Consider the following 27,715-nt stretch of genomic DNA (forward strand, 5'->3'; position numbering starts at 1 on the left):
ATATTTATGCTGGATATATCAACAAATACGTACCTTATAAATATATAAATGTATGCACGTCAAACTTACTATGACAACAAGCAGACCAATGGGATTCCGAGGCTCCCGCATGCCGTTTCTCCTTATAAAATGTACACAGACCGACCTACATAAAATCGCCAACATCCCGCCTCCCCCGCCCCCTTCCTTCATGAGGTCCGTATCCGAAACTCGGCAGCACCGTTACAGGTGATCAGTGGGGACACCACAGTGACAGGACCACTATAAAAACATTTTCCCCCGCCTCCTAATTCACAAACACCAGCCGGGTATGTTGCAGTTCAGGCCTCCCATCTGCAGGCCAGCTTTGTACATACCAACGCAGCAAAGATTTCCGAAACAAATGACGATGACGTGAAGCAACAAACGAAGACAAAAATAATAGGACACACATTACACACAACAAATAACATCCCAACATGCCTGCATGTTCTAACCAAGACACAAAACTTATCTTATTACTATCAGTCTGTATTTAAACCAAAATAATTTACCTTTTCTTAACTATCCTTCAAAAAAAAACTGCCAAACTGTTACCTTTTCCAGAATGAGATACAGGTAAAAACTTTGGCACAGTGGTGCTGCTCTTGCTGAGGTCCCAGAAAAGCTAAAGAAAACAATATAGACCCTTCCCCCAGACTCAGGATCCACCAAGGGCACGATGTGTCCCAAAACGTGACGGCGATGGCCCCTGAGCACTCGCAGTACACGATGTGCCTTCCAACTGAAGTGCTTATCAGTATTACAGACATACATCCTGGCACGGACGCTCTTATCTGTGATAACTACAGAAGAAACTGAATAATTAAATCCAAAGCAGCTTAAATGACTGGGAATGTGCCAGTAGAATTATAATATAACACAGGAATCAGCGCTTTTATTTTCATTATTTTCCTTGGGCGGAATCGGCCGCGAGCAGATGACAACCTCACTGACCCATCACCTTCTTCTGAAGACACCTCAGAGCGGCAGCTCTTCCAGCTGCCAGCATGACCTCCGACACAAAGCTTTCAGAGCGCGCATGTCCCATCTGAATTTACTACTCCAACAAAGCAGAACAAAACAAAACAACTCTACAGACAATGAAGCAGAACTTCGCAAACCACTTTGTTCTCTCGTCGACATTTTTCCCGAAGGAGACAGGACGTGAAAATGCGGATCGCTGCAGTCCAGGAAATATGGCTTCTGATTTATGGGTCAACCATACAAAAAAGTGACCATTTGGGCACCTCCTCAGCCAAGGGAATATAGGGGCTCAAGGACAGACCAAGTGACACCATTACACCCCCACGGTGTCAATGCCCTTTCCATCTATAAACATCACTAGTCTAGTAATTCTTCCCCTGACAAAAACACACAACCAACCCCCCCCACCCCCCCCCCCCCCCCATTTTTCCGACAGTGATGAATTCCTTCCAGAATGGAAGTGAAAGCAGTCTTAATATCACACCCTCCCCTGGGCTGAACTCCAGTGGATCGCTGCTGATCTCTTGATTCCTCCTTCCATGACAATCGTGACGTGTCCCTCCCCTTCTCTGATTTGCTGTATCCCTCATCAAAAATCCCCAAGATGTCCCTGGCAGTGGAATAAACACACGTCACTCAATACTGGCAACCTCAGAGAGCTCCTTGGGGACTTATTCAGGTGAACTCAGCTGCTCTAAAATATCCTAAGAGTGAGTCTGGCCACAGGTCCCTCTCATGGAACAGCCTCCCCCTTGGCCAATCACAATGAAATGGAACAAGCTACCCATGATGCTTTGCGGCTACAGTACCCACACAATAGAAAGCTGTTTTTAAGTCATGGTGGTTCATTACAAGCAGGGAAAACAAAAATGCATCTACTACTTCTCTTAACAGCTGGTCAGTCTCTAATGGAACTCCTGTGAGGTGTTGGACGGTATTCATCTTCTCCACAGTGGCCTTATGAGCATTGCACATAAGCTATAGGCTTCTAAAGTAAAACACTAAGGTACAGACTTTACGAAAAGCAAACTTCAGTTTGCACAGAACTTCTCACGCCAGTGAAGCGATGTGATTTAGGGATGCCACTTTCGCGTCCTTGCTTCTCATGGAAATTGGTAAGCTTCTGGCGCCCCCTGGGGGCTGTGCTGTGAAACACAAGTCAGGGCAGGAGCAATCCTGCCACAACTGCTATCCAGGAGAGGAATGGGGGAAGGGGAGCGCAAAGGATCTTCAGCCACGGAGGGTTTTCCCTAAGCTCTGTCTTCTGCTGTCCCTCGCTCGCTCTCTTTCTCTCTCTCTCTCGCTTTTTGCATTCTTCCTCCAACATCGACGGCCGAAGGGCTACACCTCTGTGGAGAAGAGAATGCTCTGACGCTTGCTGTCAGGTGTGGGGATGGTCTCCAGCTGCAGAAAGTAGAGAAGCACTTGGACCTGGGACCGAGAGGACAGAAGAACAAGCGTGAGTAAGAGTAGATGCAAGAGGAAGAGTATTACAACCAGACTTCAGAATAGACAGACCCTGCTATACCTGGGACATGACCTCCAGCGACCAGCTGTCACTCATGCTAATGGGCTGCGTGGGATTGGCTGGGATCTTGCTGTCCTTCTCAGAGGGCCGGAGCAAGGTGGGACCAAAGACAGTGGCCAGGTTGTGCAGGGACATCTTGTTGATGCTCTCTTTCTCAGCCACCCTTGCGGAGTTGGGAAAGGGGGAGACAGAGTCAGCAAGGGTGTACGAGCCAAAATATACCTGTGAAATTTTGAGTTATATATTGATTTGGGTTTATGGATTGTAGGTGCAATAGGTCTTGTGTTGCTGATGGAGATTATTTTGTAATTATTATTTACAGTGATATATATATATCAGATTAAGTTCATGCTTGTGCCTTTGTGCATTAATAAGTAATTAGCTGGTCTGTGGAGGACGGAGCCCATGGCCTTTTGACCTCTGTCTCGCACTTTATTTTTGAAGTACCTCAAAAACACTTTGTTACACAGAAAATTTTGCATGTACCGTTATATTATTTAATTTATAAAATAGTTTTAAGTTATGCGAGTGGCTGCGTATTTCTTTCCCTTTTCTGCAGATCAGATGTGAGAGAGAAAGTGTCAACCTAAGGTTCATTTTCGGGATTGGAACCTACGCAGGGTCTCGAATGACAGGGGGAGACAAGAGATCACACCATCATGAAACCAAACCCTCAGTCCACCAGAAATGACCAATGACTGTGCATTCCGGTAGCCGTGGGGAACAAGCCAGGAGAGGTACACGAAAGTCTGATGCCTCGAACCTCTTAAGGTGGTCCAGCAGGAAGAGGAAAGTGACCAGGTTGGGCTCTGGGAGTGACAGCAGCAGGTTCAACATGCAGCTCTCTTTGGCCACGCTGTCAGACAGAGCTGCAGGAATATATGGGAATATGGGGGGGGGGGGGGCAGAGCAAATGAGACACATGCACAGGTGAGACAAACACGAGGACACGAACAGAAAGGTCGTTGCAGGTGACCTTAGCTATTACACATTACTCTCAGCAGATTATAAAATTATAAGTGAAGTACCTTAAATTCACAAACCTACACCTACATGATGCCGGCGACGGGTCAAACGAAACTTAATCCTGTCATTCGGGACAAAGGATGCAGCAAAGGACGGTTGCCTTAAAACAAGCAGTTCATTGGCTATTCCAGGGTGGGCGAGACTGACCGACGCCCACGGCGAAGTTGGAGTACAGCTCGTCGGTGAAGAGCGGCTCCGGAAGGTCCCGGAAGTACAGCTTCAGGGTGCCGGCGATGGCGTTGACGTCCATCTCGCTCATCATCACCGACACGTCTTTGTTATCTGAAAAAACGGGTGGAGAGGGCTGGATCAGTGATGCGGAGGGGTAGCGTTACCATGCCGACTAGCGAGCTGCCCCAGTGAAACCTAGCTGAGCTTCACATAATACGGAAAAAACTAAAATTAAAGCTTCATGTGCCATTTGCACAAGGACACTAAAATGCTTCTTTTGGCATTTCCCATCTTGTTCACCCTTTTGAGACATAAATCCCAAATACAGCTGAGAGTAAAGCTTGGGGTTTGAGTGCAGGGTCAGGCTATTTATCTGGCACTCCTAGAGCATTTTGGGGGATTAAGGGCTTTGCTAAAGGACCCAGCATAGGTGTCACTATTCCACCAATGCCGGGACTCAAACAGGTGACCTTCTGATCATGGGCGTAGGGGCCCAAAGCTGCTGAGCAGCACAGAGCCTCCCATAATATAATCATGGATAAGGTTGGGCGATGTCTACCTAACTTGTATATGACGATGTCAGATTGTAGAGGAGGTGGGTGCAACCAACCAGAGAAGGCAGGACCAATATATTTAATTGGTTGGTCCCGCCTCCACTAGTTGATTGGACACCGCAACTCTACAATGTCATTGGTCATCTCTCTGAACCAATCACTTTTCCTTTTGCCCTCAGAATATTTTTGTGCAAGAAAAATTTTGGGGGCAGCGTGTGGGTCAATTGGGCAAAGCCTGTGTGCCTGTAATTACAAGGTCGCCGGTTCAAACCCAGCCTCAGCATGTCTGCGGGTCCTTGAGCAAGGTCCTTAACCCCCAGCTCCCTGGGCGCCCCAACAGGTGCCTGCCCTTCGCGGACAACTTACTCTACAGAGAGCAAGTTGAGGGAGGCGTAAAGACAATTTCCCCACGGGGATCAATAAAGTATCGATTATTATTATTATTATTATTACTATTACTATTAAGAACTCCCATGAGCTAATCATAAGAACATAAGAACATAAGAAATTTACAAACGAGAGGAAGCCATTCGGCCCATCAAGCTCGTTTGGGGAGAACTTAACTAATAGCTCAGAGTTGTTAAAATCTTATCTAGCTCTGATTTAAAGGAACCCATGGTTTTAGCTTCCGCTACACTAGCAGGAAGACTATTCCATGCTCTAACTACACGCTGTGTAAAGAAGTGCTTCCTCAAATTTGTTTTAAAATGTTCTCCCACTAAGAAGCCAAAACAGCAAGGCTAAACACCAGATGCTAGTCAGCGAGTGTCATGTTCATATACAAAAACAGAAGATGTAATAACAAGCCCATGTAGGGTATGAGACTAAAGAGTGACACAGAGAGCAAAGAGCAAATGTGAGCTGAGGATGGGCTTGGGCTCAGGACTTCAGGGACGCTGCATAAATAGATGAATGGAGACAGCACTCACTGGCGTCGAAGGCGGCCTTCAGGGCCTGGATGTCAGTGGCTACTCCTGACACGCGGTAAATGCCCACTTCCTCCATGCCCCTGCGTTCGATCTCCTCCAGACACTGTCGGACAATGTAGGGCACCTTGGAGTGCTCCCGCCTGGAAGGAGTACACCAAGAACAATCAGGCAACAGCACGACCTTCTGCTTTACCATCGTGCCCAGCTCCCCGTAACCACCCACTCCTTTGCAAGTACCAAGAGAGTAACCAAGACCACAAGCTTAATGATGCAAACTCTGCTGGCCCCAAATTCAACCATGAGAAGCCATTAGAGGCCCCTTCTGGCATGTCATCCTTATCGCCTAGGTTGGCTCTGCTCCGAAATCCACTCTCATCTCCTCCCCAAAAGCCGTCGACACCATAATACCTCAAAGGCCATAAGTAAGAGCTTCAGATGAGCAGAACACTTCCACCCTCTGATCCAAAGAGGGAAGAGTGGTCTGCTTCCCCCCATTCTCTCTTGAGATATTATAGTGAATGACACACGGTCTCAGATCTCAGACCGTTTAACCACAGGTAACTATGTGGGACTTTGAGTTCCATATCCCTCAAAGGAGCACGGAGAACCATGATCCACCCTGTTCCCAGCTATAACAGACTATTCTGTCCCAACCAGATTTTAATACTACTTTCTGAGTGGCTATGGCTTGGAAATGGGAGAGTCGATGCACCTTAGCAGTTCCACAGAGAGCAATACGTCACAGGTGAGATGACGATGACACTCACTTGGTCACCACGGAGATTTTCACCCCGAACACGCCAGCCTGTTTCTGTGACGACAGCCTCTTCAGACTGAACTCACGGCTAGTGAACTTCATGGAGAGCTTCACTTCGATCTAGGAGGGAAGCAAAATCATGCCATCGTGTAGCCAGTTTGTGCATTTGTGCGTGTTGTGTGTATATGTGCATTTGTGCACCCAGTGCTGATTTCCTGCTAATGTGTTTAAGCATGTTTACATGTGTTTAGGTGCTGGACTGAAATTGCCCTGGACGGCAGCCTGTTCCTCCTGTGCGTCTGAAACCACCTTACTCACCCCGTTCATGGGGACCACTGTTCTCTGCCAATCCTTTCCTTGGAGGCTCTGGGGGTCCAGCTATAAAAAAAGAGAGGTCAGCCACCACAGAACTCAATGCAGCGTGACATTTCATGAGCTGGATCTAATTTGATGGTTGGTTTCGTAGACATAAAATGACTAAAACGCACATTAACATTCTCTATCAAAATAAACTATGTATTAATAGCAATAATAGGATATATTTAGGTTGTGTTCAGGAGTTCACACCCCGCCCCCCCCCCACCACCCCCGCCCCAAAGATCACTCAGGTGATCAAGCGTTTGTTCTCAGCTGACCCAGTTTCTGGGACAGTTTAGCCTCAAAATGACACCCCCCCTCCCACAATCCCAGCGTAATGTAATGTCCAGGAAAGCTTCCAATTCCATCAAAATGTGAAGCCAGCAGCCATTAAAATGTGAATTACACAGCTCTGCATAACACCCCAAATCAGGGGTCAAACACCATGATGAATTCTGATGGACATTTTTAGCAAAATGCAATGTTTACCCCAGAAGTGGCGTTTCAAATCGAGGCTTACACAGTATTTTTTTCTCAATCAGAACATTCTGCCACAGACACAGACGGGTCTCGCCACAGACACCTTTGTCCGGGTATGGACAGGTTAACGACCCCCCCCCCCCCGTATGTTAGTACATTACCCACTTATCACATGCTGCCCAGATAAAAGCTACCACTCACGTACACAGCCAGATATTTACAAATCCAATCCAAGTCAAGCTGAAAAACCTCAGCTCCCTCTGCATCCATCGCCGTGGGTCACACCCAGACTCAAACTCACCGGCAGCACATTTATGCCTTATCAGATTATTATGGATCCCATTTTCTCCTGGTTGAGGGACCAGGGGGTAAAGGGAAGCAGATGGTGTGACCTTCATATGACAGCTAGCCAAGGGAAAACAGCACGGAACAACCCAGAAACTCACAGAGGTCAGTACTGAGGTCAGGGAGTGCTGAGGTCAGTGGGCACAGGGGAACCCTGGTAAATGGTTTAGCCAGAGAACAGTAGTACACTGTCTTCACCCCGATGTCCCAGAAGGCTGTGCGGTGACATATTCCGCACCCCGTACACTTACACGTCACAGCGAGTCAGAACCACAGTCAGCTTCTCTCCTGTCTCCCCCAAAACCACACAAATGTTGACACTCTGAACCCCCCCCCCCCCAACCCCCAGACCACACGGGCACCAGCGTCGCCTCCCGTTGCCCCTCCTAGTCCCCGCTTCGCCACTTTACCTTGCGCCTCCGCAGGACATCGCGCACACGCTCCCAGAGCCTCAAACCTGCAGCCGCACCCGGCCCCTCGGCCGCCACAGAGCAGCTGCTGCGCAGGCGTGCGCAGACCCCACCCTGTGTCTGCTCTATGCTCGCCATGGCCTCGGACCCAGGTGGTGACAAAAAAAAAAACGTACAAAAACGATAAAAAAAGAAACTCTGTGGCCCCCGCAGTTCCTCTAAAACAAATGTGGACTAATCCAGAACCTGGACCTCCTGAGCATGCGGTCACTCCAGCGCCGGTGCGTCAGTCTGTCCCGGCTGGCTGGCTTCATTCCCGCAGTGTCCTCCCCCCTCTGCTCCTCCGCAGCCCCTCAACCCCCTCACCTCCCCCCGGAGTGTAACCGCTCTATTGTTCGCCGTCCACCCACCCTCCATCCCTAATCCCCTGCTCAAGTTGGTGTCCAAGCACCCCAGCACGTGCGCACACTAAACCAAGCACACAGAGGCACGCTCTGCTCACCCCCCCTCGATAGATGCTAAACCGCTTACTCATCCCCACCCTGATCATGTGCCTCGGGGCAATGAGATGACCCCCAGTTCATGGATTTGTTCCTGCCGAAAACACGACTGACAAACAGAGGATGGGTCCACCTGAGCCTCAGAAAAGACCGACCCCACCTTGCACTAGAGTTGCAAAATTCTGGGAACTTTCCAATTAATTCCCATACATTCCCATTAATTTCCATGGAAAGTTAATAACTTGGGGTATTTCCAAAATTCCCCATCTTAACTTCCCATGGAATGGAAAGTTTTTGGAAATTAAATTTAAATAATCTGCTGTTAGCATGGCAGCCAGGGGCAGAATCCATATGTCCCTTCGTTGTTTTGCCCTTGAGTGAAATACTAAACATACACAACTTTAGTCCAGAAAGATATCACCAGAAAAAACAGCTATATTAAAATTCACTTCGGATTTACTCAAATAAAATCAATTCCATTCTGAACATAAGTAGCAGGCTACCATATAAATATAAGTACTATTACAGAGCTTCATTAAAGATCTTCAGCTCCCAACCAGAGGTGGAGATTTCAGGTCTATAGAGTACAAATCCAGACCAGGATTTTGTTTCAACCAACCAGATGTGTTTAAAAAGTCACAGAGTACTCAATTGGTTGGTTGAAACAAAATCCTGGTCTGGATTTGTACTTTCTGGACATGAATTTTCCACCTCTGTAACGGATTACTTTTGTGAGTAATTTCCCCAACACTACTGCTATGGATTCTCAGGGATGTTTACTGTGAAAAGCCAGTAAGCCTGAAACGGACGAGGAAGAAGGCCACCCTACCAGGACCTGCCCTTTTCCCATGATCCTATCTGTACTCTCCCCATCGTCCTTGTTCAGACGGCTCTTGCTGTAGCACTTCTCATAGCAAAGCAGCCGCAGCGTCTGCGATCCCTCCAGTTCGATCTCGAACTCCTGAAGGCCAAAGACAAGACTCCGACAGTAAGACTCAGTGATGGAGAGGCAGAAAAACAGAGGTTTGGTGAAAAAAAGAGAACATCATCTCGTGTAACTGCTATAATCTGAATCTGGTAGCTAAGGGAACTGAATTGCAATTTATTAAGCAGTCAAAGAATGCAGCGGATTCATGATATTTTGAATATAAGACCTTTATTTTGTAAGTGATGGTTCCAGGCGATGCTAACAGCTAATCACAGAACATGACAGCAATATTCCAGCACATTCACTGAGTGATGGTGGCACTGAACATGAACCTTTGGGATTCGTCTTCATCTGCGATGGGGACCTAGTTTTTCAGCACATATGACTGCGAATCTCACCTCATTCCAGTTGGGTTCGGTGGTGTAGCGGTAAACCCGCGTCTTGGCCTTGTTCACAAAGTAGCCGAAAGAATCAACCTCCAATGTGCAGTAGAGATCTGGGTGGAAAGGAAGCCATCGGCACAAAGAGAAAGGTCCTCAGAACGTCAAATAAGAAGGATGTTTCACATTTAAAATGTTCAGATAAGATCTATGTGGAAATTCTAGGAAGATCCAGATTCATTATGATCATTTTGGTCCCCTAATTTGTACTGTAAGGCGAGTGGCAGCTTACTTAGGCTCTGCTTTAGGCCAGAAGCTGAATGGACGATCACGTTCAGAAACCCATAGAGTCCAGGATCATCGTCATCTAGGCACAAGGATGGAGAGAAACCAGGTTAAAATAAGGGACAGGGATGCGCGAGCAGGAGCCGAAGGTGCATCTTCCTGCCCGAACGGAACGCAAAGTGCCCCTGTTTTGAGGTCTTAACAGCCTCCTTTCGATCACCGACGATCACATGCATTGCACTAAGGGACCCCCCCCGGGTGGAGCACCTGCTCCTCCAAAAGTCTCCGCACAGCCACGATAGGGGAGACAGACACGCAGGTAAACATGCACATGTGAGCGCGCCAGATGCTCTCCCGTGTTTCACACAGACTAACCCGGTTAGAACCAGGAGGACTGACTTGTTAGATTGTGATGCCTAAACTAGGCCATTTGTCTGGCGCTTTTTCTATCTCCAAATGAAATGAAACACCGCTTTGATCCCATGTATAATAAACATCACGGTAGACAGAACATCTCCACAAGAGAACACGTGAATTACAGATGCATGTTTGTGAGTGTGTGAGTGTGTGTGTGTTTGTGTGTGTGTGTGTAAGAGAGCGAGAACAAACCAGCGAAGATGCTCTTCCAAAGCAGGCAAGTCCCCACAAAACGAAAACTTTTTAATCATAAAATTGAACAAAAGGTGCTTTTAATTTAACGACTTGCATTTGTCCTTTGGGCTCTGCTGCCATGGGTTCAGGAATGTCACGCCGCACTAAAGCGACAGGGGAAGGGAAGGGAAGCAGCTGCAGCCCCAGCATTCATGCCGGTGTCTTGGCCCCTCGCAGTGATGTGTGGGAGTCCTGGCTCTTCTCTAAAGTGCTCTCTGCTTTCCCACTCATCCTGCCACCTACCTTCTTTGTTGGCGGAGAGGGGGATGTGATGATCGGTCTGCAGCTTCATGCATGAGTTGGTCAGCATCTGCAGCTCCATCGAGGACAGCGAGAAGCTTTTGAAACCTGCTAGAGCGACATCCCAGGATTCCCGGTTTAGGTGCGTAGAAATAGAAATACTAGAATGGTAACACCTTTACAGTAGATCCGTGTCTAACATAGTTTCACCTAGTATGCTTCTTACGCTGCAATCTTTCTGAAAAATATGACCCAGCTTCTGATCCATTCTATACTGCTGGTAGATCATGACACATTCATACAGCCAAACAACTGATCAATCTGAGGCTGATTAATTTAATCCGCAGAGAATAATTAATGAAAAAGGCCGTATTCAGGGGACGAGGCCGATGTCCATAAAACCTCACAAAGGGAAATGAAGGGGGTTTAACTATAAAGCAGTCAACTTGTATCTGCTACAAACGTAAGACAATTTAAGTTTAAGCATCACAGAGCAAGCACCAGTAACTCTGCAAGATCTGCAAGGATGCCGAACCAGAAGACGCCCAGACAGCTTCATACGATCGAGAAAAAGGACTGGATCTCTCTTGTGAGCTAACCGACAGTCCCAAGGAGACACCCACACTTCTTCTGCTGCTCACGGATGGTCTCCCTCCACTCCGCCCGCTCGTAGTCTGACGAGATCAGGAACATGTAGCTCTGGAAAGGCAAAGCACCCAGTTTAGGGGCCCCGTCTGTCCGTCACTGTTACGAGGATCCTGCTAAAGCGGGAACCTTTCTTGGCAATTCGGGGACAATGCTCCGCTCTAAGGTACAACAGAGATTCTCACTTTGGGGTACAGGGTAAGAATTTACGTCACTTTTGGCTCAGATGTCTTGCCATCGGCCTTTAAGACAGACTAGCAAGATATTCAACAATCACCGAAGCATTATAAAAGCACAAAACAATACGACTGCTGAATAGGAAGGTATTGCAGTTGCCATGGTGGTTGCCGTGACGATGTCGACGCACCTTGCCGTTGCGATTGTGCACCCGCAGCGCCATGTTGGGCGAGGCCAGCAGAAGGAGTGACTCCTGCTCAGACAGTTTCTTCCTCAGTCGCTCAGCGGCCTTGGTACCCTTGTTGGCCCTCTGCAGACATGCACACACACACACACACACACAAACCAAGGAAGGACACACATTAAATTCAACAAATGGTTTGATGCAAACTTCATCAGCCTATAATACCCAGCCATTGCCTCCTGAAATGGACCCCGCAGGATTTCACCTTTCTCTCTGTGGTAAGATACTCATAAGCTTCCTGTCACATGGTTAGCAGCTTAACTCATGCCACGAGCGCGGATGTGGCGGAGGGCTCTGCCGGTGGCACACCCCACGCGGTCAACCCGGGGGATGAAACCCGAAACCCGTACCTTCTCCCTCTGGATCTCAGCCCTGATCTGGGAGATCTTGACCTTAAGGGCGTCAATCTCCTCGTCCGGGACCTGCGGGATGGGCGGCGGTTCGGACTCGTCGGCAGCCTGAAAGGTCAGGTCAGCCAGGGGGATGTACCACTTGCAGTCATATTGCTGACTCTTCCTGCTCAGAGAAGAGAGAAAGGGAGGGAGATTGGAGCACAGCATACCCAGAGCTGGCAGTGCTGAATATGGGAGAAGACAGACAAGAAAACAGGCATCAAGTAGACAGGGGGGAGGTGTAATTAGACTGCTGAGAGATTAGTGTGACTGGAGGTGGCTTTCAAACGGTCCCCCCCAGCACCCACAAAGGGCAACAGTTCAGGTCCCCGATAGGGACCATGTGCTTGTGGGACACACTCCAGAGAGGAATAAAACACGATGACTGAAAAAAGACACCCCCCCCCCCCACCAAAAAAAAGAATAGCCCATGGCACTGGGATTTCGGGCACACGTGAGCGGGGAGTTCCTCTCCCACAAATAAGGGCTTCTATGATAAAAAGGTGGATCCAAAAAGACTCCGAAGGCCAGGAGGGGGAGCCACTGCTCACCTGATGACAGCAACAGGGCCTGATGTCCTAATGGAGTCCCCCCCCCCCCCCAATCTATCTACATAACCCACGGATCAATGCTTTCTGACTTCAGGCTCATATGACAAAGGAAGGGGGGTTGTATTGAAGAAATCAATCTTAGAACGCAATGCAGGGGGGTGGGGGGGGGATTAATGGAACTATGGCCAGATGGCTTATTTGTACTAAGACTCTGCCTCAATGAGGGTTAGGAGGAGTGGCTGTCAATCAAATCAAGACTATGGGTGACATGACAGTTGGTCCTGATTGCAGGGGCTATGACAGGAGTAAGAGAAGAGGAGGAGGGAGAGAGAAGAGGAGGAGGGAGAGAGAAGAGGAAGGTTTCCATTTTACCCGCCCATCTGCTTCTTCAGCTTGGCGCAGAGCAGCAGGTCGGTGAACAGAAAGACGTGTCTCAGTTTTCGGTTACCCTCCACCAGCTCCACCATGAAGCGGTCCTTCAGGAGCTGCCGGTTCTGGGGGATCCAATCAGGTGTCCAGTTAACCCATCAATCAACCAGCCCACCAATCAAGACCATGCGTGTCATGGATTAGTTAAGAGACTTGAAAGAACATCACCACTGTTAGCATATGAAATGCAATGTGAATCTCTCTGCCAGAAATAATTACCTTAAATTTAGATCAAAACAAACATGATTTTGCCTTTAAGTATTTTAAATCCACTTCTGTCAGGCAAAGAGAAAATCAGCTTCCAGAAGCTGTCAGCTCAACACTGTATAACATTAAAAATTAAAACCATTAATTATTAATAAATAAGCTCTTGTTCATCTGTTGAACAATTCATCTTATAAAACCATTTCAGGGGCCTCCTTTGATAAAAGCTACAAACGAGAGTCTGATTCACAGCCAGCTGCCAGTAGGGGGCAGTGTTGCCTTGGTGGACACAACAAAATGCCAGACATCTAATGACAGATTCTACAACAGCTGACCGTCTACATCAGAATTCCTTTTTTTGCAAGACAAAAGAAATTTTGCTTTAGCGTGCTTGTTAGTCACGACGTCCTAGGAAACTGAGGGGCTGAATATTTTAAGAAAGCCACTTTTTAAAGCTAACATTCCTATTGCCTCCAAACACACATCGTGTATCATGTCTGGCCTTTTGCAGGCACTTAAGCAGCTGGGATACAAAGGATGACGTCATAGCTGCTGTCAACCAATGACAGCTTAGACGGCCCCTGCCCCCCCGCATCGCAACCACAAAGTCATTACCTCACACAGTAGAACTGATGCTGAGAATTTGTTGCGGGGGTGAATCACACTCGCTGTGGACAGACAGTGGCGGTGTACATGCATGCACGTGGGTTCAAAACAGAGGGCACACAAGGCATCGATAATCCCAGCCCCCCCCCATTCCCAGAAATCCCTGGCAGGCAGGGGCAGGGCAGGGATACAGAGAATCCAGCATTAAACCTGTGGGCGTCGGGGGTCGTCTCAGTGTAAACCTTTCCAGGCTCTGCAATTGATCCAGAAGATTCAGAGACCAGTTGAGGTTATTCCTATACTGCACCCCCCCCCCCCCCCAGACAAAGAAGGGAGGAGGAAAGCAGTGGCCTTCCTGCCAGCCACCAGCATGACATGGTATCCCAGCAGGCTGTGCTTTTGTGACGCATATATAAGATTGTTTGTTTTTTTTGTTTTTTTTATGTTGCTAATCTGTCTTAAAGGCTGATGTGAAGAAGTCTGAACCAAAAGAATCACTAAAGTCACTCTGCCTGATGAGAGATGCTGACAGGTTACAGGAGGGGGGATGTCTGGGGAATAGAGCCCAAGTACTTCATGCCTCATTTTATTTTTTCAGAACTAAAACAAAAACGTGTTTTTCTTCTGTCCATCAACAATCTCCCTCTACATCCAGACCCACATCGGCAGATCCAGGCCCGAAGCCATTTTGTACGAGGCCCGCCAGCACGTCCCCACTCAGATCCCCGTGACGGTAGCACCTAGGGTCTGCACCCGCCGAGACAATCACTCCAGCTTACTGTGTATCATGTAGGAAAAAAAGATGAAGCTTGTCAGTCACTGTAACACAGGACCTCAAACCACCCGCGAGCAGTTTTAGCTTAAGACGGAAGCCAACATGTGACCAGCAGCTTGTGAGGTCAAATCCCAGAGATGATGTGTGCCATGCAATTGAGCAGGGTGTTTTGTAGACTTTGGTAACCCATGTGGCAACACAGGACAGTTCAGGATGGAGCCTCCCAGGCAAACAAGCGGCAGCTTAACCGCAGACTCCGCTGCCATGGCGATGGGCACCAGACCCCAGACTGCCTCCCTTTGTCAGTCTCAGATGCTACAACGCTGGCCTCTTCACAGCCCTGCGTGTGAAATACAATAAGCAAAATAAAAAAATGAACTGAAATGAGCCATGTCAGTGAATCAGTTAGCGAGGATATCAACACCAGCTGGGGGGGGTGGGTGGGGGGCAGGGGGTTACGCTCTGAGTCTCTTGGTAATTGTCTAGCGGAGAGTGGCGTGGCTATTGGAGAAGCGCCCGGTGCAGGCAGAGGGCAGCAGCCGCTTTAGACAGCATAGCGGATCAGCGTCCAGACAAACAAAAGCTCTGTGTAAGAACAGGAACCGCGGCATCACCCACTGCGACCCACATCCCGGGCTCTTTTTTGGGTCAGAAGGCGCAGAAAAGCACCCTGGGAAATGTAAGAGCAGCCAGCATGAAGGGAAATACTCTGCCCCAAGGGGGGCAGCTGACTCCACTGCAAAATGAAGCGGGGGGGTCTATTTAATCGCATCCGTTATTTAACACAATAACACAAAAGAGGTTATGGGGCTCAGTCTCCATGTAACAATTTATCTGAAAAGTCAAATCTCATCCGGGCGTGTGTGTGTGTATCTCTGTGTGTGTGTATGTGTGTGTGTGTGTGTGTGTGTGTGCGTGTGTGTGCCTGCACTCGAGCTTAATAAACACAGCAAGAGGTCATGTGTGCAAATTAGATGGGAAAAGGTCAAGTATGGAAGGCGGAGACATTCGATGAATAGGACACTGAGGGGTGAAAGGTCAATGCAGGGAAAGAAGAAATGGTGGGGTGGGGTGGGGGGCTCAACCTTGATGCCCAATCTGTTGCGGGTTTTCTGTGCCCCTCAACATTTCTGTCCCCAAACACAACAAAATAAATTAATCAACCCACATATTTTCCACCGAGACAAACTGTTTGAGAATCTCGTGTTATTTATTCAAAGCACCGGTTCAAATATAAAGACAAAGAGGTAGATTCTCCCAGGTGCTCAAATCAAAAGAGTGTGTAGCTGTGCACTTTTCTCACTCGAGCCCGGGACACAGCAGCTGCATGGCGTGTGCGTGACGCTGCGCAATGTGATGATATTCATTTCTGCACTCATGCTAACAGCTTGTGGCTTTTCTTTTTGTCCTGGGGCCATTCCAGAAAAGAGGAAGTTGCCCAACTTAACAACTTAAGCCACGCGTGCTGTCCAATAGGAGGAGAGATAAGTGACATTCCTATTGGACAATGCTTTCGTTTGGCTTATCCGGCTAATCAAAAATATCCTGCTTTGGGGAATACCCCCCAGGAGTGTATATTCTTGTACATAGAAAATGTTAAAGTTAATGATGCATCGGTTGATGCTGTAAATACACAGACTACTCCGTGTTCTTATTGGTGCAGTGCGATTCGGCGTGGCACCTATTTTTCACGTGGGTGGTAAGCGGTTCTCAGCAAAAAATAGACAGTTAAAAGATCTGTTGATAGTCATACTGACACCTTTCACTATAGCTTCATGTCTAGGAACAAACAGCTCGGCATCCTGCCCACAGCCGGGCCAGTAAAAGCACTGCAGCGTCCCCAGTGTCATCTTCACTGCGTAGTGCCCAGCCCTGATGGCTCTGCTCCGACTTCAGCAGGACAGGCGCAGGCTCCAGGGCACCAGTAACTGCAGTGACTCCCCTGCACTGGCGATCGCCAGCACCTGTACAGCAGGCCCTCATGCTCCTCCAGGATGTCCCACTGGGAGTGGTAGGTCTTGGTCCTCCTGTCCGAGTCGCCTGCCTTCGTCCAGCCACTCCGTCACCATGACAAGCACGGGGTTCGCTGCACTGCTCCACGATGAGCTGCTCCACGACGAGCCCCCTTGTCTGGCACTGTGCAGGGAGCGGCCAACACTGCAGTGAAGTGGTCCCGCTCCTCTGCCTGGCAGTGGTGGCAACTGCTCACAGTGATGGAGAGCCAGCAAGACAGAGTGTCTGTGTCCCAATGCAGCTTCCAGGGGTGATGCTGGACCTCAAAGGCGAACTCTGCCAGCGGCTCTAACTAGCAGGCCAGCTGTCCCTCGGTGTTGCAGAAGCTCTGGAGCCAGGTAAAGCATTAGATTACGCAGTAATTGCACTCCAGTCTACTTAGCGTTTGGCTGAAGTATGCAGCAATGCGCTCCCCTTCGGGCCCTGCCTGTGACAGCACTGTGCCTAGCCACTTGTTGCTTGCATCCGTGTCCGGAACAAATGGAGGGTGAGGTACCAGGTATGCTAACACAGAAGCATCGGTGAACACCCTACAGATTAAAAGCCATGGTGCAGGCATCCGTCCAGAAAAAAACCCCACTTCCCTTCTCTGTAAGAAAGTGCAGTGGTTTTGCAACGCTGAAGACATGGCCTAGGAAGTCTTCGGAGAAAGAAACTTCCAGGGGTTCATCCATAACCCTGCCGGGTGGATCACCACAAATAAAGCATTAGGTTCTGCAAACCCCCGGTAAAATCGGTGGCAAGTACCAGCAGATCGTCCAGGTAGACAATGCACTAGGTCTGAGGGACAAGGGACAGAACACATTCCATTAGACTCTCCAAGGTGGCTGGGGCATCACACAGGCCAAACGGCATGACCCAGAAGTGCCACAGTCCGTGAACAACAGTAAACACAGTCTTGGGGCAAGTATACGGGGACAGTTCAATCTGCCAGTAGGCCCTCTAGAGATCTAGGGAGCTAAACCACACTTATGTAAAAGTTTATATACAAACAATATACATTTTGTGAAGCCTGACATATCATATATGGATAGGATTCCTTCTTTGTCAGTTCAGTCATCAGTACTTGATGAAAAAACACCATGAATCAGTTTCTATGCCGTCAAGCCCTGGCTGCTGCGCTGCCATAATTCCTGGATAGTCTGTACCATCTCGGGAGATGGCCTTGTGGAGTTGCAACCATGTCTCTGCTGGAGACCATCCCTTGGGAGCTGTGGGCTACTCTCCTCCCCTGCTACACGGATGCCTCTCCTTCTCTATTCTTCTGCCGCTGGTCTCTGACTACCATGTCTGTAGTGAGGTAGAAGGCTGCCCCTGGCACATTGATGGTGGCCCCCCAGGCGGAATAGCAAGTTTCATCATTGCTCATCTCCTCCTCCTTGGCGCTCTCCACAGTGCAGGCCTGGCTTCAGGGTGGATTAACCGCTGTGCCTAGAACTTCCACGGCCACCTCCTCTTGCTATAAAGCCCCCATCGGTGGGGATGGCTTCAGCAGGCATACATGTTGGCACAGTTATCCCGGGGAAAGCGCCCACAGAAAAGCATGGAGGACCATGGCACATCTCTGCCAGTCCACAAGCTGCTCCCTTACCCTCCCCATGGACTGTCACCAGCTGAAGTGCCACTCCAACGCCGAGTTCTTTGGGACAGAGGCTGAGGAAAGCCTGCAGCACCTCTCCTTCCAGCCACGTCACCAGGAGGGACCACCTTCTCTCCGGAGGACCACCCATCAAGCCACATCATGAGCCAGACCTGGATCTGGGAGCCAGGGGCCTTTCCCCTTGTACCGGCCTAGTTTCAGGGGAATCTTCGCCGCAACTGGCTGCGTCCTCGCATTGCGGTGCACCCAGTTGTGGCACTGTTGTTCGAGCAGGCGGGGGGGGAGTGCTACTGCCATCAGGTCATCCTGGGAAGGCACAGCACTTGGTTCCTGAGGGTCTCCTCGAGTCTGCTGTGCCCCTTTGCAGGTGTGTTCCCAGAAGCTCTTTGATTTCTTTGCTGAACTCCTGTACCTGCATCTCGAGTTCTGACACCAGAATGGCGCGAGTATTAGACTTCATCCACAGAAAAAATGCAGGAAAGCACAAAAATGGCTTTTGCTGATGTATACCAGTCACTTTAACAACACAGACACACTGCCCACCATGTTGGCCGCCACAACTACCCAACCACACAATGGGCATGCGCAAGCGCACGCGCACACACACACACATGCGCGCGCGCACACACACACACACACACACACACACACCATTATTAAGCAATAACATAAGAGAAAGAGTGTGGTTGTAATAGATCACGACTGTGATTTGATCGTAGGCATGAGGCAGGTCTAGCGTCACCCCTGGAAGCTGCATGGACGCAGACACCGTCTCACTGGCTCTGCATCACTGTCAGCTGTCGCCACCACTGGCAGGCAAAGGAGAAGGTCCAGCTCACTGCGGGGACGTCCACCGCCTGCACAACACATGCTAACTACATACAGCTACTTTCATTATTTACATTTGGCATTAGTCCTGCATGCCAGTTTGTCCGATGAGTACCTCCCAATACAATATTCTGTCACCGGATTCTTCCTTTCAAGATTATCTAATATATCCTCCTGAGACCCGAGGAAAATAGTGTCCTTCAATTGTAGGTTATTTGTCTTTGGAGGAAATAAAACATCTTACAATTTAGATTTTTTCAAATTTATTCTTATTTTAATTTCACAGCATGTCCTCTTTAGTGCAAAACAAGAATAAATACGTTTCCCAACATCATTGAAAAAATAAATGCAAAAATACAATGTCCACTACAATGGACATAAATGAATAGGTCGGGTCTCAGGAGGATATGTTAAAAAAATAAAGTTTACCGCAGCTTCTTTTGCATGAGATCTACATGCATTCTCTGAGACAATCAATCTTTGTCATCCTTGCTGTTTAAATCGCTCATAGACAGGTTTGTGAGACACTTAGCAGTCCTTTTTTGTTGTCTAAATATTGCAATATTTATCACAAAATTTCACATCGCGATACTTGAAATCCAATGTCGTGCAGCAGTAATGCTAAGTATGAAATACTAACTACTACAGAATTTCTGACAACATGCTGCATTCAGCATGAGAAAGTAAAGCGATGCACAAAGTACCAATACCAAATGGGGCAGTAGGTAGAATATAGAGAATCCTGCCTCAGTATGTGCAGAACTAGCATGTCACTGCAGAGACAGCCAGTGTATAACAGTGTATAAGTGCATAACTTAAGAACTTTTTTTATTTAAATGCCTGATACCCCAAAGTTATTAAATATGGTAAATAAGAACACAAATAGCAAAAACATGTTGCCATTTTTATTAAAAATTTGATTCAAATTAAAAACAGAGGGATTATCCTGACCTGGGGCTTATAGTGAAGAATGCTAAAATGATTAAATTTGATGACTAGTATTGTTGAAAAGGTGGCACTCTCGTCTTTATGCTCAAAACATTTTTCAATATACATTGACCTACAGAATATATTTCTAAATTATATACTGAAACCATGAACTTCACGACACAGAGCAGTAGATTTTTTTTCAGTCCATTTATATTTAAAATATAAACAGCAGGATATCTGGCTGATAACTAGCTAGCTAGTGTCTGTTTCACAAGAAGAGTAAAGTAATAAAACTAATTTAAAAGAATCAAACCAGCAGGGGGTAATAACAAAATGCCACTGTATTATTTTCTTTTTTTCTCTTCTTCGTCGTCCCAGTGCCCGAGTTTCTTTTGACCGTTTCATTTTCTTGACAGTCTCGCCAATTCAGTGACTGCGGAATGACGCGTTATTCTAATGCGTAATGGGGTTTGCGGAAGGTCATACTGGCAACTGATGTCATTATTTCAACCGTGCAGATAACTGCAATGTCACGGAACGTAGGCACAGGTATTCCTGCAGATTTTTCCCACTCGCTCATTTGCGCCCCCTAATCAAATGGCTCCCAATTCTATCAGCTATGTCGCTTACAAGGACGGGCTGGCCCTGGTGCTCACGGTTCCGAGCGTTTGTCTGTGTCTGTACCCAGAATGCCCACACACTCCAGAAGCTTCCTGCCAGAGGCCTGGGAGACTGAGAAGCTGTAACAGCAGACAGATTGATTTGCATTTTAATTTATCCCTCCCCCCATCCTGACAGCCCTCCGTTTCCCTCCTCATCCCCTCCGTTCCTCCCCTCCCCAGGGTTTTGGCTGCTCAGCACAAGCTAAATCGCCTCATTTTCTTTGAAAACAACCCGCCTTCTCCACTCCCAGCCTTTAGCGTCCTGCTGCCAGGGGGTAACGAGCAGGGAGCTGGGCAGCGAAGCTAATCGCGTCAGAGCTAAATACTGAGCAACTCTGGGGTCTTGTCAGGTGAGATCTTTCTGGGCTTTGACAAATAAACTTAGTGGTAAAGTGCTTGGCTGTGGAGCAGGTGCACGTGCACATGCACACCCACGCACATGCACACCCACGCATGTGCACGTGCACACCCACGCACATGCACATGCACACCCACACACGTGCACACCCACACACACACACAAAAGGCAGGAGAGTAACCCAAATTCACACAGTAGCTGCCTCTGACACCCATGTCATTGCTGGAACCATCATTAAAAGAGAACAAACCAATTTTTGGACAATAAGTTTTAATTGCCATAAACTGGACCAGGGCAGTGCTCAAAAAAAAAAAAACATTCAAGAACTTTGGAGCCAGAATTCCAAAACAGACCCTCTGCTACCTTCACAATTACAGTAATAATGGTACTGACCAGCCAGGGCCAAAGACACAGAGGAGCAGCTATACAAAAATGCCATAACACATAATGCCTTTTATGCCATAACAGTATGCTGACCAGCCTTTAGTCACATGAAAAGTTTCTCCAATCAAAGCGGGTCTTTCGTTACCGAGGACACACTAAGTGACGATCAAACCGGCGCCCTTCAGCTCTAAGGTCGGTGCTTATCGATGTCAGAAATCCAAAACTGCAACTCATCCAGTACAGTCAGCACTTGGTTGCCATAGCATCCATTCATCTGTTGTGTTAAGATGTACAGATGTTTATGACTAAAATAAACATAAACATATAAAATCAGCATTCCTACATTATTGAACACTGTAACTGGATTTGTAGCTTCTGAGCTATAATCAGATTTGGATGGGCTCTGCTGGTTCCTTTCATGTTTGGGAGATTAACGAGTGTTGATGAGCCCCTCCTTGAACACCATCATATCAGGGTGATCAATTATTCATGACTTGTTTACGGCTGCTTGGCTCAGACTGCAACACTGTAGACTGGTGACATGCGGCCGCCCCCCTTACCACCAAGGGATCGAACCCCAGCCACCTCGCTGAAAACCTGGCAGGGGGGCTGGCGGTGGGGGAAGGGTGTACATGAAGCAGAGAGCCAGGTCGTAGGGCTGCTTGTCACAGAATGGCCGCCTCCCCCTTTTCCAACCCTCCCGGGAGACCAGTCTGGAGGAATGGCAGCAGGAGCCAATCAGCAGCTCAGAATCCACAGCACCAGCACACATTCGCCCGGCTCCCCAGCAGGAGCCAATCAGCAGCCCCGGCACCCCAGCACCAGCACACATTCGCCCAGCTCCCCAGGGATCCAATCAGAATTCATTCCAAATCAATTCGGGGAACAAAACCTCTGTGCATCACCAAATGCTCATTTCAATCCTATTTAACTAAAACTCTTAGACTTAGGAGATGGAATCCTGAGTGATCAGTTTCCTTTGCTCACCACACACTCACAGCAAGCAGTCAAGAAATTGTGATTGGGTGTTTTCACACTGCAGAAACGTTTTTCAGGAACCAAACCTATTTCTGGAACCAGGAAACTTTGTCGTGTTCACTCCGCAGGAACTCGGTCCGGATTGTAGTTCCTTGGAGGCAGTTCTGGAACCCTTTTTTGGTCCCTACTCCAGACTAAGTACTTTTTGTTCGAACACAAACTACTGGGCAGGGGATTACAACAACAAACTTGCTGAATGGTTGATTACAAGCACCAGGGCTAACTTGAGGAGTTATGCAGGAGTACAGGGAAAAGTTATAGAAGTAGCGGAGTAAAAATTGAGCAGATGGAATTATTTTTGCACCTCAATTACATTTAATGCATCAATGAAAACCTTTTTGCTTGCATCTCTATATTTCTACATCAGAAAAATCAACTGATATTCGATATACTTTTGTCTAGTACAGCCGGTGCTGGTGGTGAAATTTACTATTAGCAAAATAACGTTACATCGTTTTTTATTATATGTAAAGCAGAAGGTCAATCTGCTGGCCAGATTTAATAAGAATGTAACAGGTCATATAAATAAAGTATGAATAAAAGGCTGTGTCCTGTTTTGATCATGACTGATCTCCTCAATAACCAACAGAACAACTTGTTCATGTTCCATTGCTTTGGGGTGGTGGTGTAGTTTTGTATAAGATTATGTGTTAATTCTACAAGCTTTTTGAGTCTCTGCTGCTTTTTTAGCATAAAGCTTCCAGTTGCAGTTGTGCAGTGTGAAAGCAACACATGGAAGTAGTCAAGAGCGACAAAAGTTCCTGATCAAGACGACCAGGACCTTGTAAACAGGGGCCAAGTTCTATAACCTTGGTGTGAAAGCGCCCGTTATTTGTCCAGAGGTGGACATTTCAGGTCCAGAAAGTAAAAATCCAAACCAGGATTTTGTTTCAACCAACCAGTTGAGCATAAAGAGTAACAGACACAGAGTACTCAACTGGTTGGTTGGAACAAAATCTTGGTCTGGATTTTTACTTTCTGGACCTGAAATGTCCGCCTCTGTATTTGTCGATGGTGAAGACCCAATCGTAAGATTTCCCCAGCTGGGATTGAAACCGAAAACCCTCAGGCGTGGGGAGCAGCAGTGTCACCCGACTCACCTCCCCCTTCTTGACGGTCATGGACTGGCGCCGGGGCGTGATCTCCTCATTGATGCTGGACAGGAAGTTCTGGGAGATGCGCAGGGCGTCTTGCAGCAAGGGGTGGTCCGGGTGGCTGGGGGGCGTGTGCTTCAGTAGGTCCTGGGCCAATGACACGCGTGACACAGTTCAAAAGCAGAAACCTCCGTGCTGACATTTCACCTTCAGTGTGGCTATACTGTCATAGTGAGGTCATCGCACCCTAAAGCAAAGTACTTAACCAAAGCGCTTCAGCAAAAAGCGGGAAAAATGCATAAAATGTGAAGTACGTGAGGGAAGGATGATGGTGAGTTAGTGCAGGAAGCCAGGAATGTCGCAGGGCTGCTAACCCTTAATCATTTTTATCATATAAAATGCAAATGAAATATAACGGCAGGAATTTAAAATTCATTTCAGATTTTTAACTTGCAAAACATGGCTGGCAGACAGACAGACAGACAGACAGACAGACAGACAGATAAAGAAACGGGTGTGACTTTGCACTCACGTGTAGCACCAGTGTGCTTCTGGTCACTTTGTCCACTGGCTTGTAGAGGAGAGCTGTGGGGGGGGGGGGGGGGGGGCGGGGGGTGAGAATGAGGGAGAGGGGTTGTACATCAACCAGGCTGGCCCCATATCAACACTGTGGGTGCTACTGGTTATCTGAGCCGCCAATCATATCACTGCACGAATCAGAATGCTGAGTAATTTATGTATTTACAGTCTTAAGCAATACATCATTAACTTTAACATACTCAACATACAAGAATACATACTCATGGGCAAAGATGGGCCAAAGTTTAATGTTGTGTAATTTGGGTTTGGCCCTTTTTTTTTGCCCAGGTGTATAAGTGAAATTACTAGTAAATGGATACAGAATTTCATAATAAATGCAAAATCTGAATGCATCAGGGGGGCTGGCTGGGACTGACCTTCCAGAGTGCTCTTGGTGGTCTGATCTCTGCAGTCCTTTGTGGTCCTGACCTTGAGGTTCTGCGGGGCGAGATGCTCCGTGAGCGTGTCCATCGTTTACAGCCACCCATGACTTGCGTATGAACCCAAGCATGAATATTTCTACATCTGCTCTGAGCAGCCACAGCTCTCCAGCCCACACTGAGGCTGCTGTCAATCCCATACGGCAGCTTGGAAAGGAACAGCCAGTAGTGATCCAGCGTGGGGGGTGAAGCCCGTGCATCACAGTCTGTTTTGCTGATCCCAGTTCATTGCTAGTTTCACCAAAAATGTGTACATCTGGCTTCAAAGCAGCCAAGCCTATATTAATACCTCCACACCAACACACACGCACATTATGCAAAACGATATTTGTGCAGACTTTCCCTGGACTCTCGGATCAGTATAATTCGATTCAATTGAATTGCATTAAAATCCAATTCAATGATTCAATTAATCATCCTGAACTCCAAAGCACCATAACAGATTAAATCTGGCGAAAGCCACGTCTTGCGGAAATGTCCCAACATTTGTATTTTTGAGGGTTTGCACGCCTCAGCAGCAATGAAACATTCAATAACAGCTGCTGCATGGCATTTTTCCACATCGTCCGCAATCCACCATTTGTATTCAGTGACCAACAAAGATTTTCATAGCGTTTATGTTATCAGAGTTCCCCCCCCCCCCTCTCTCTTGCTCCTTGAGTGGGTTGAGGCGCAAATTTTTCTGGTAATTGTAGAAACACCTTGAGGCACAGTGTCCAACAGGAAACATCAGGAGACCTATAAATCTCCACCCCCACCTCCTTATTTCTGGTCGCCAAGGCGATAACTATCGGCATGGCAACACCACAGAAACAGGGGCTGCAGGTGAGAGGGTAAACCTTGAATGCAAAGGGGGGGCTGCTTTCCCCCTCAACTCCCAGCACGCCAACAGGACGACTCAGGCCCTTGAAGTCACTTTTGCACTCACCAGGTGGTCGTTTAGAGAACCATTCAAATTTTATCTACTACAGCAAAGTACCATAGATGTGCATGATAAGGTAAGATCAGGGAGTTCTAATTCTTTTTTGTTAAATTAGATGAAACGCTTACTGGACAATGATCTTCGCTTGTCCTTTAGATCTTCAAATTTGAGATGGAAGTTTTGGGCTTTACGTCGGGATCACAGAATGAGTCACAGATTATACATCCCGTCCCATTCCGGCCTGCAGTGACAGCAGCCTTCCCAACCCAACCCTGCAAGACCCAGAGGACGGTTCTGCCCCACAGTTCTTCCTGCTGTTACCTCCGAGATCTCGGCAAACTGCGTGTTGGCCTGGCAGCACCTCTCCGCGGTCTCCACGGCGACCGTGTAGTTATCCACAAAGGCGCGGTAGAGCCCCAGCTGGTTGGCCTGTAGGGGCACAGAAGTCAAAGTGCCGATAGCCGTTGGGAAGCCATTTTACACTGGGGCAGATGTTTCTCCCCCTATAGGAATATGGTGAGAAGATCAGCTGTGCTCCATCCATCATTCAAATATTAAGTATAGTGTTGAGGGGGCTCTGATATGTCCCTCGCAGGATGTCGTACACAACAACAGGCTGGTCACAGTGGCTGTAATGTTCGACCTAACAATTTTATATCTACATCATTTATCCCACTGCGAAACCGCGTGGCAGCCAAAGGATTTGTGTTCGCAATTAAACAGCAGATGCGGATGTTAAAAGAAAAACTTAGATAAAACGTGTGAGAAGTACTAACACTGAACAACATTCAGTGGCATAAAAGAGCAGAGAATTGCTATTCAACCAGTACCCCCCCCCCCCCCCCCCACACACACACACACACACAACCAGACAATCATGTCACCATGGTAGCAAAGAGCGGCTCCTCAGCAATTAATTTCTGTAAACGGCAGCTCTAAGTGCGCATTTGAAAGTTTAATCTCGGCTTTCCAAACTGATCGGTATTATTAGGCGGCAGAATAATGTGTCATCTTAGCACAATCTTAACAGCCTAATCAAGCACTTTGCATGAATATTTAAGAAGCCAGAGATGGGGCGAGAAACGATGATGGTCCGGGAAGAGGGATCGGCCTGGGTTAACCCACACTGACCCGGCTCATTGAAAGTAGCTTCCAGTGAGGTTTCGAGTCTTGCCAGGTGGGAGGGGCCAGACCAACTGAGGACCAACCAATCAGGAGCTGAGATATACTCAGGAACGGTGAGCCGAAGATACTCCGGGAGACAGCTGGGCCCGGGGGACCCAGGATATACGAGTCTGCTTGACAAATATGCTTACAAGTGAAATGAACCATATGTACCCTAATGACAAAATTTACAGGGCCCCACTACACCTGATGTGATCTGTAGCTCTGCTGGTTAGGGTTAGTGGTTTGAGTCCAGAAGGCCACAGGTTCAAATTCCATTGCCACCCGAGTACTGGTGTCCCCATGGGCCTTGAACCACAGCTACTCCAGGCTGCTCTGTGACACTCATTTCTAGGTCAGTTTGAGCAAAAGTATCTGCTACCTGTATATAAATCTTTACAAAAAATACTTCTGCACATTTACAGGGGAGCCGCCTCTGAGCAGGACCATAGCTTCTCCCCACAGAGGCAGACAGAATATCGGGGGACTGTCACGCACGTGGCAGTGGGCAGTCACAAATACCACTGCAAGAGCGTCAACCATTCAGACAATTTAATTCTACAGTCTCCTATGCACGTTACATTATAATCTCACAGTTTGAATGGGGAGCATTTCAATAAATGGCAAGTTCGCTCACTTGCGTGACATAAAACGATTTGCTCTGATCTTTTAGGTCAGCCAGAGGGCAGCAGGGACATGAAGGACACCCTATCGACTGTGAGGTGTCCCTAAGCTAAGGAAGGCCAGTAAGCATGTGTATAATGATTTAGCCAAGCTCACCGCTGAGATGTCACCTGGGACAGGAAGCACAGCCAAAGGCAAACTGCAGGGAGTCAGACGGAGGTAGAGCCCTTACCAGCTTCTGGAAGAGGTCGCCCACCCGCTGGTGGTGATTCCACTGCTGCACCCTGGGTAGGAGCCCATCGTAGAACTCTCTGTGGATCTCATAGAGCTCAGGCACTTTGAAGAAGATGGTTTCAATCTGCTGGATGGTGAGTACTGGTTGGGAGGTGGTGGCCGCTGCCTTCAGAGGCTTCATGGGCTGTAGTGGGAGGGCAAAACATAAGACAAGGGGATGAGTGTGTGGGGGCGGGGCATAAGGGGGTGAGTGCGTGGGGGGGCGGGGCATAAGGG

The 27,715-nt window shown here is 48.0% G+C and overlaps 1 protein-coding gene across 3 annotated transcripts in view; it reads right to left on the reverse strand.

Annotated features, from left to right (window-relative positions):
• Positions 1-1,425: 1,425 nt before the first annotated feature.
• The window catches only part of bcr (BCR activator of RhoGEF and GTPase), a 66,023-nt gene continuing 39,733 nt past the window's right edge, over positions 1,426-27,715 (reverse strand). For 2 of the 3 annotated variants that reach the window (XM_023808595.2, XM_072714211.1), the window contains 20 exons: positions 27,438-27,623; positions 25,739-25,846; positions 24,433-24,493; positions 24,009-24,061; positions 23,483-23,623; positions 12,928-13,049; positions 11,963-12,128; positions 11,559-11,678; positions 11,170-11,245; positions 10,550-10,657; positions 9,663-9,737; positions 9,389-9,486; positions 8,892-9,023; positions 6,289-6,348; positions 5,981-6,090; positions 5,214-5,353; positions 3,707-3,841; positions 3,297-3,402; positions 2,534-2,696; positions 1,426-2,436 (listed from right to left, as the gene is read on the reverse strand). In XM_023808595.2, the coding sequence (XP_023664363.1) occupies positions 2,347-2,436; positions 2,534-2,696; positions 3,297-3,402; positions 3,707-3,841; positions 5,214-5,353; positions 5,981-6,090; positions 6,289-6,348; positions 8,892-9,023; positions 9,389-9,486; positions 9,663-9,737; positions 10,550-10,657; positions 11,170-11,245; positions 11,559-11,678; positions 11,963-12,128; positions 12,928-13,049; positions 23,483-23,623; positions 24,009-24,061; positions 24,433-24,493; positions 25,739-25,846; positions 27,438-27,623 (2,250 nt within the window). In that variant the 3' untranslated portion in view covers positions 1,426-2,346. The remainder of the gene's footprint in view (positions 2,437-2,533; positions 2,697-3,296; positions 3,403-3,706; positions 3,842-5,213; positions 5,354-5,980; positions 6,091-6,288; positions 6,349-8,891; positions 9,024-9,388; positions 9,487-9,662; positions 9,738-10,549; positions 10,658-11,169; positions 11,246-11,558; positions 11,679-11,962; positions 12,129-12,927; positions 13,050-23,482; positions 23,624-24,008; positions 24,062-24,432; positions 24,494-25,738; positions 25,847-27,437; positions 27,624-27,715) is intronic. The other variant, XM_023808597.2, reaches the window with a different exon arrangement.

Source organism: Paramormyrops kingsleyae, chromosome 7 (genome assembly GCF_048594095.1).
Source record: "Paramormyrops kingsleyae isolate MSU_618 chromosome 7, PKINGS_0.4, whole genome shotgun sequence".
Taxonomy (NCBI): Eukaryota; Metazoa; Chordata; class Actinopteri; order Osteoglossiformes; family Mormyridae; genus Paramormyrops; species Paramormyrops kingsleyae.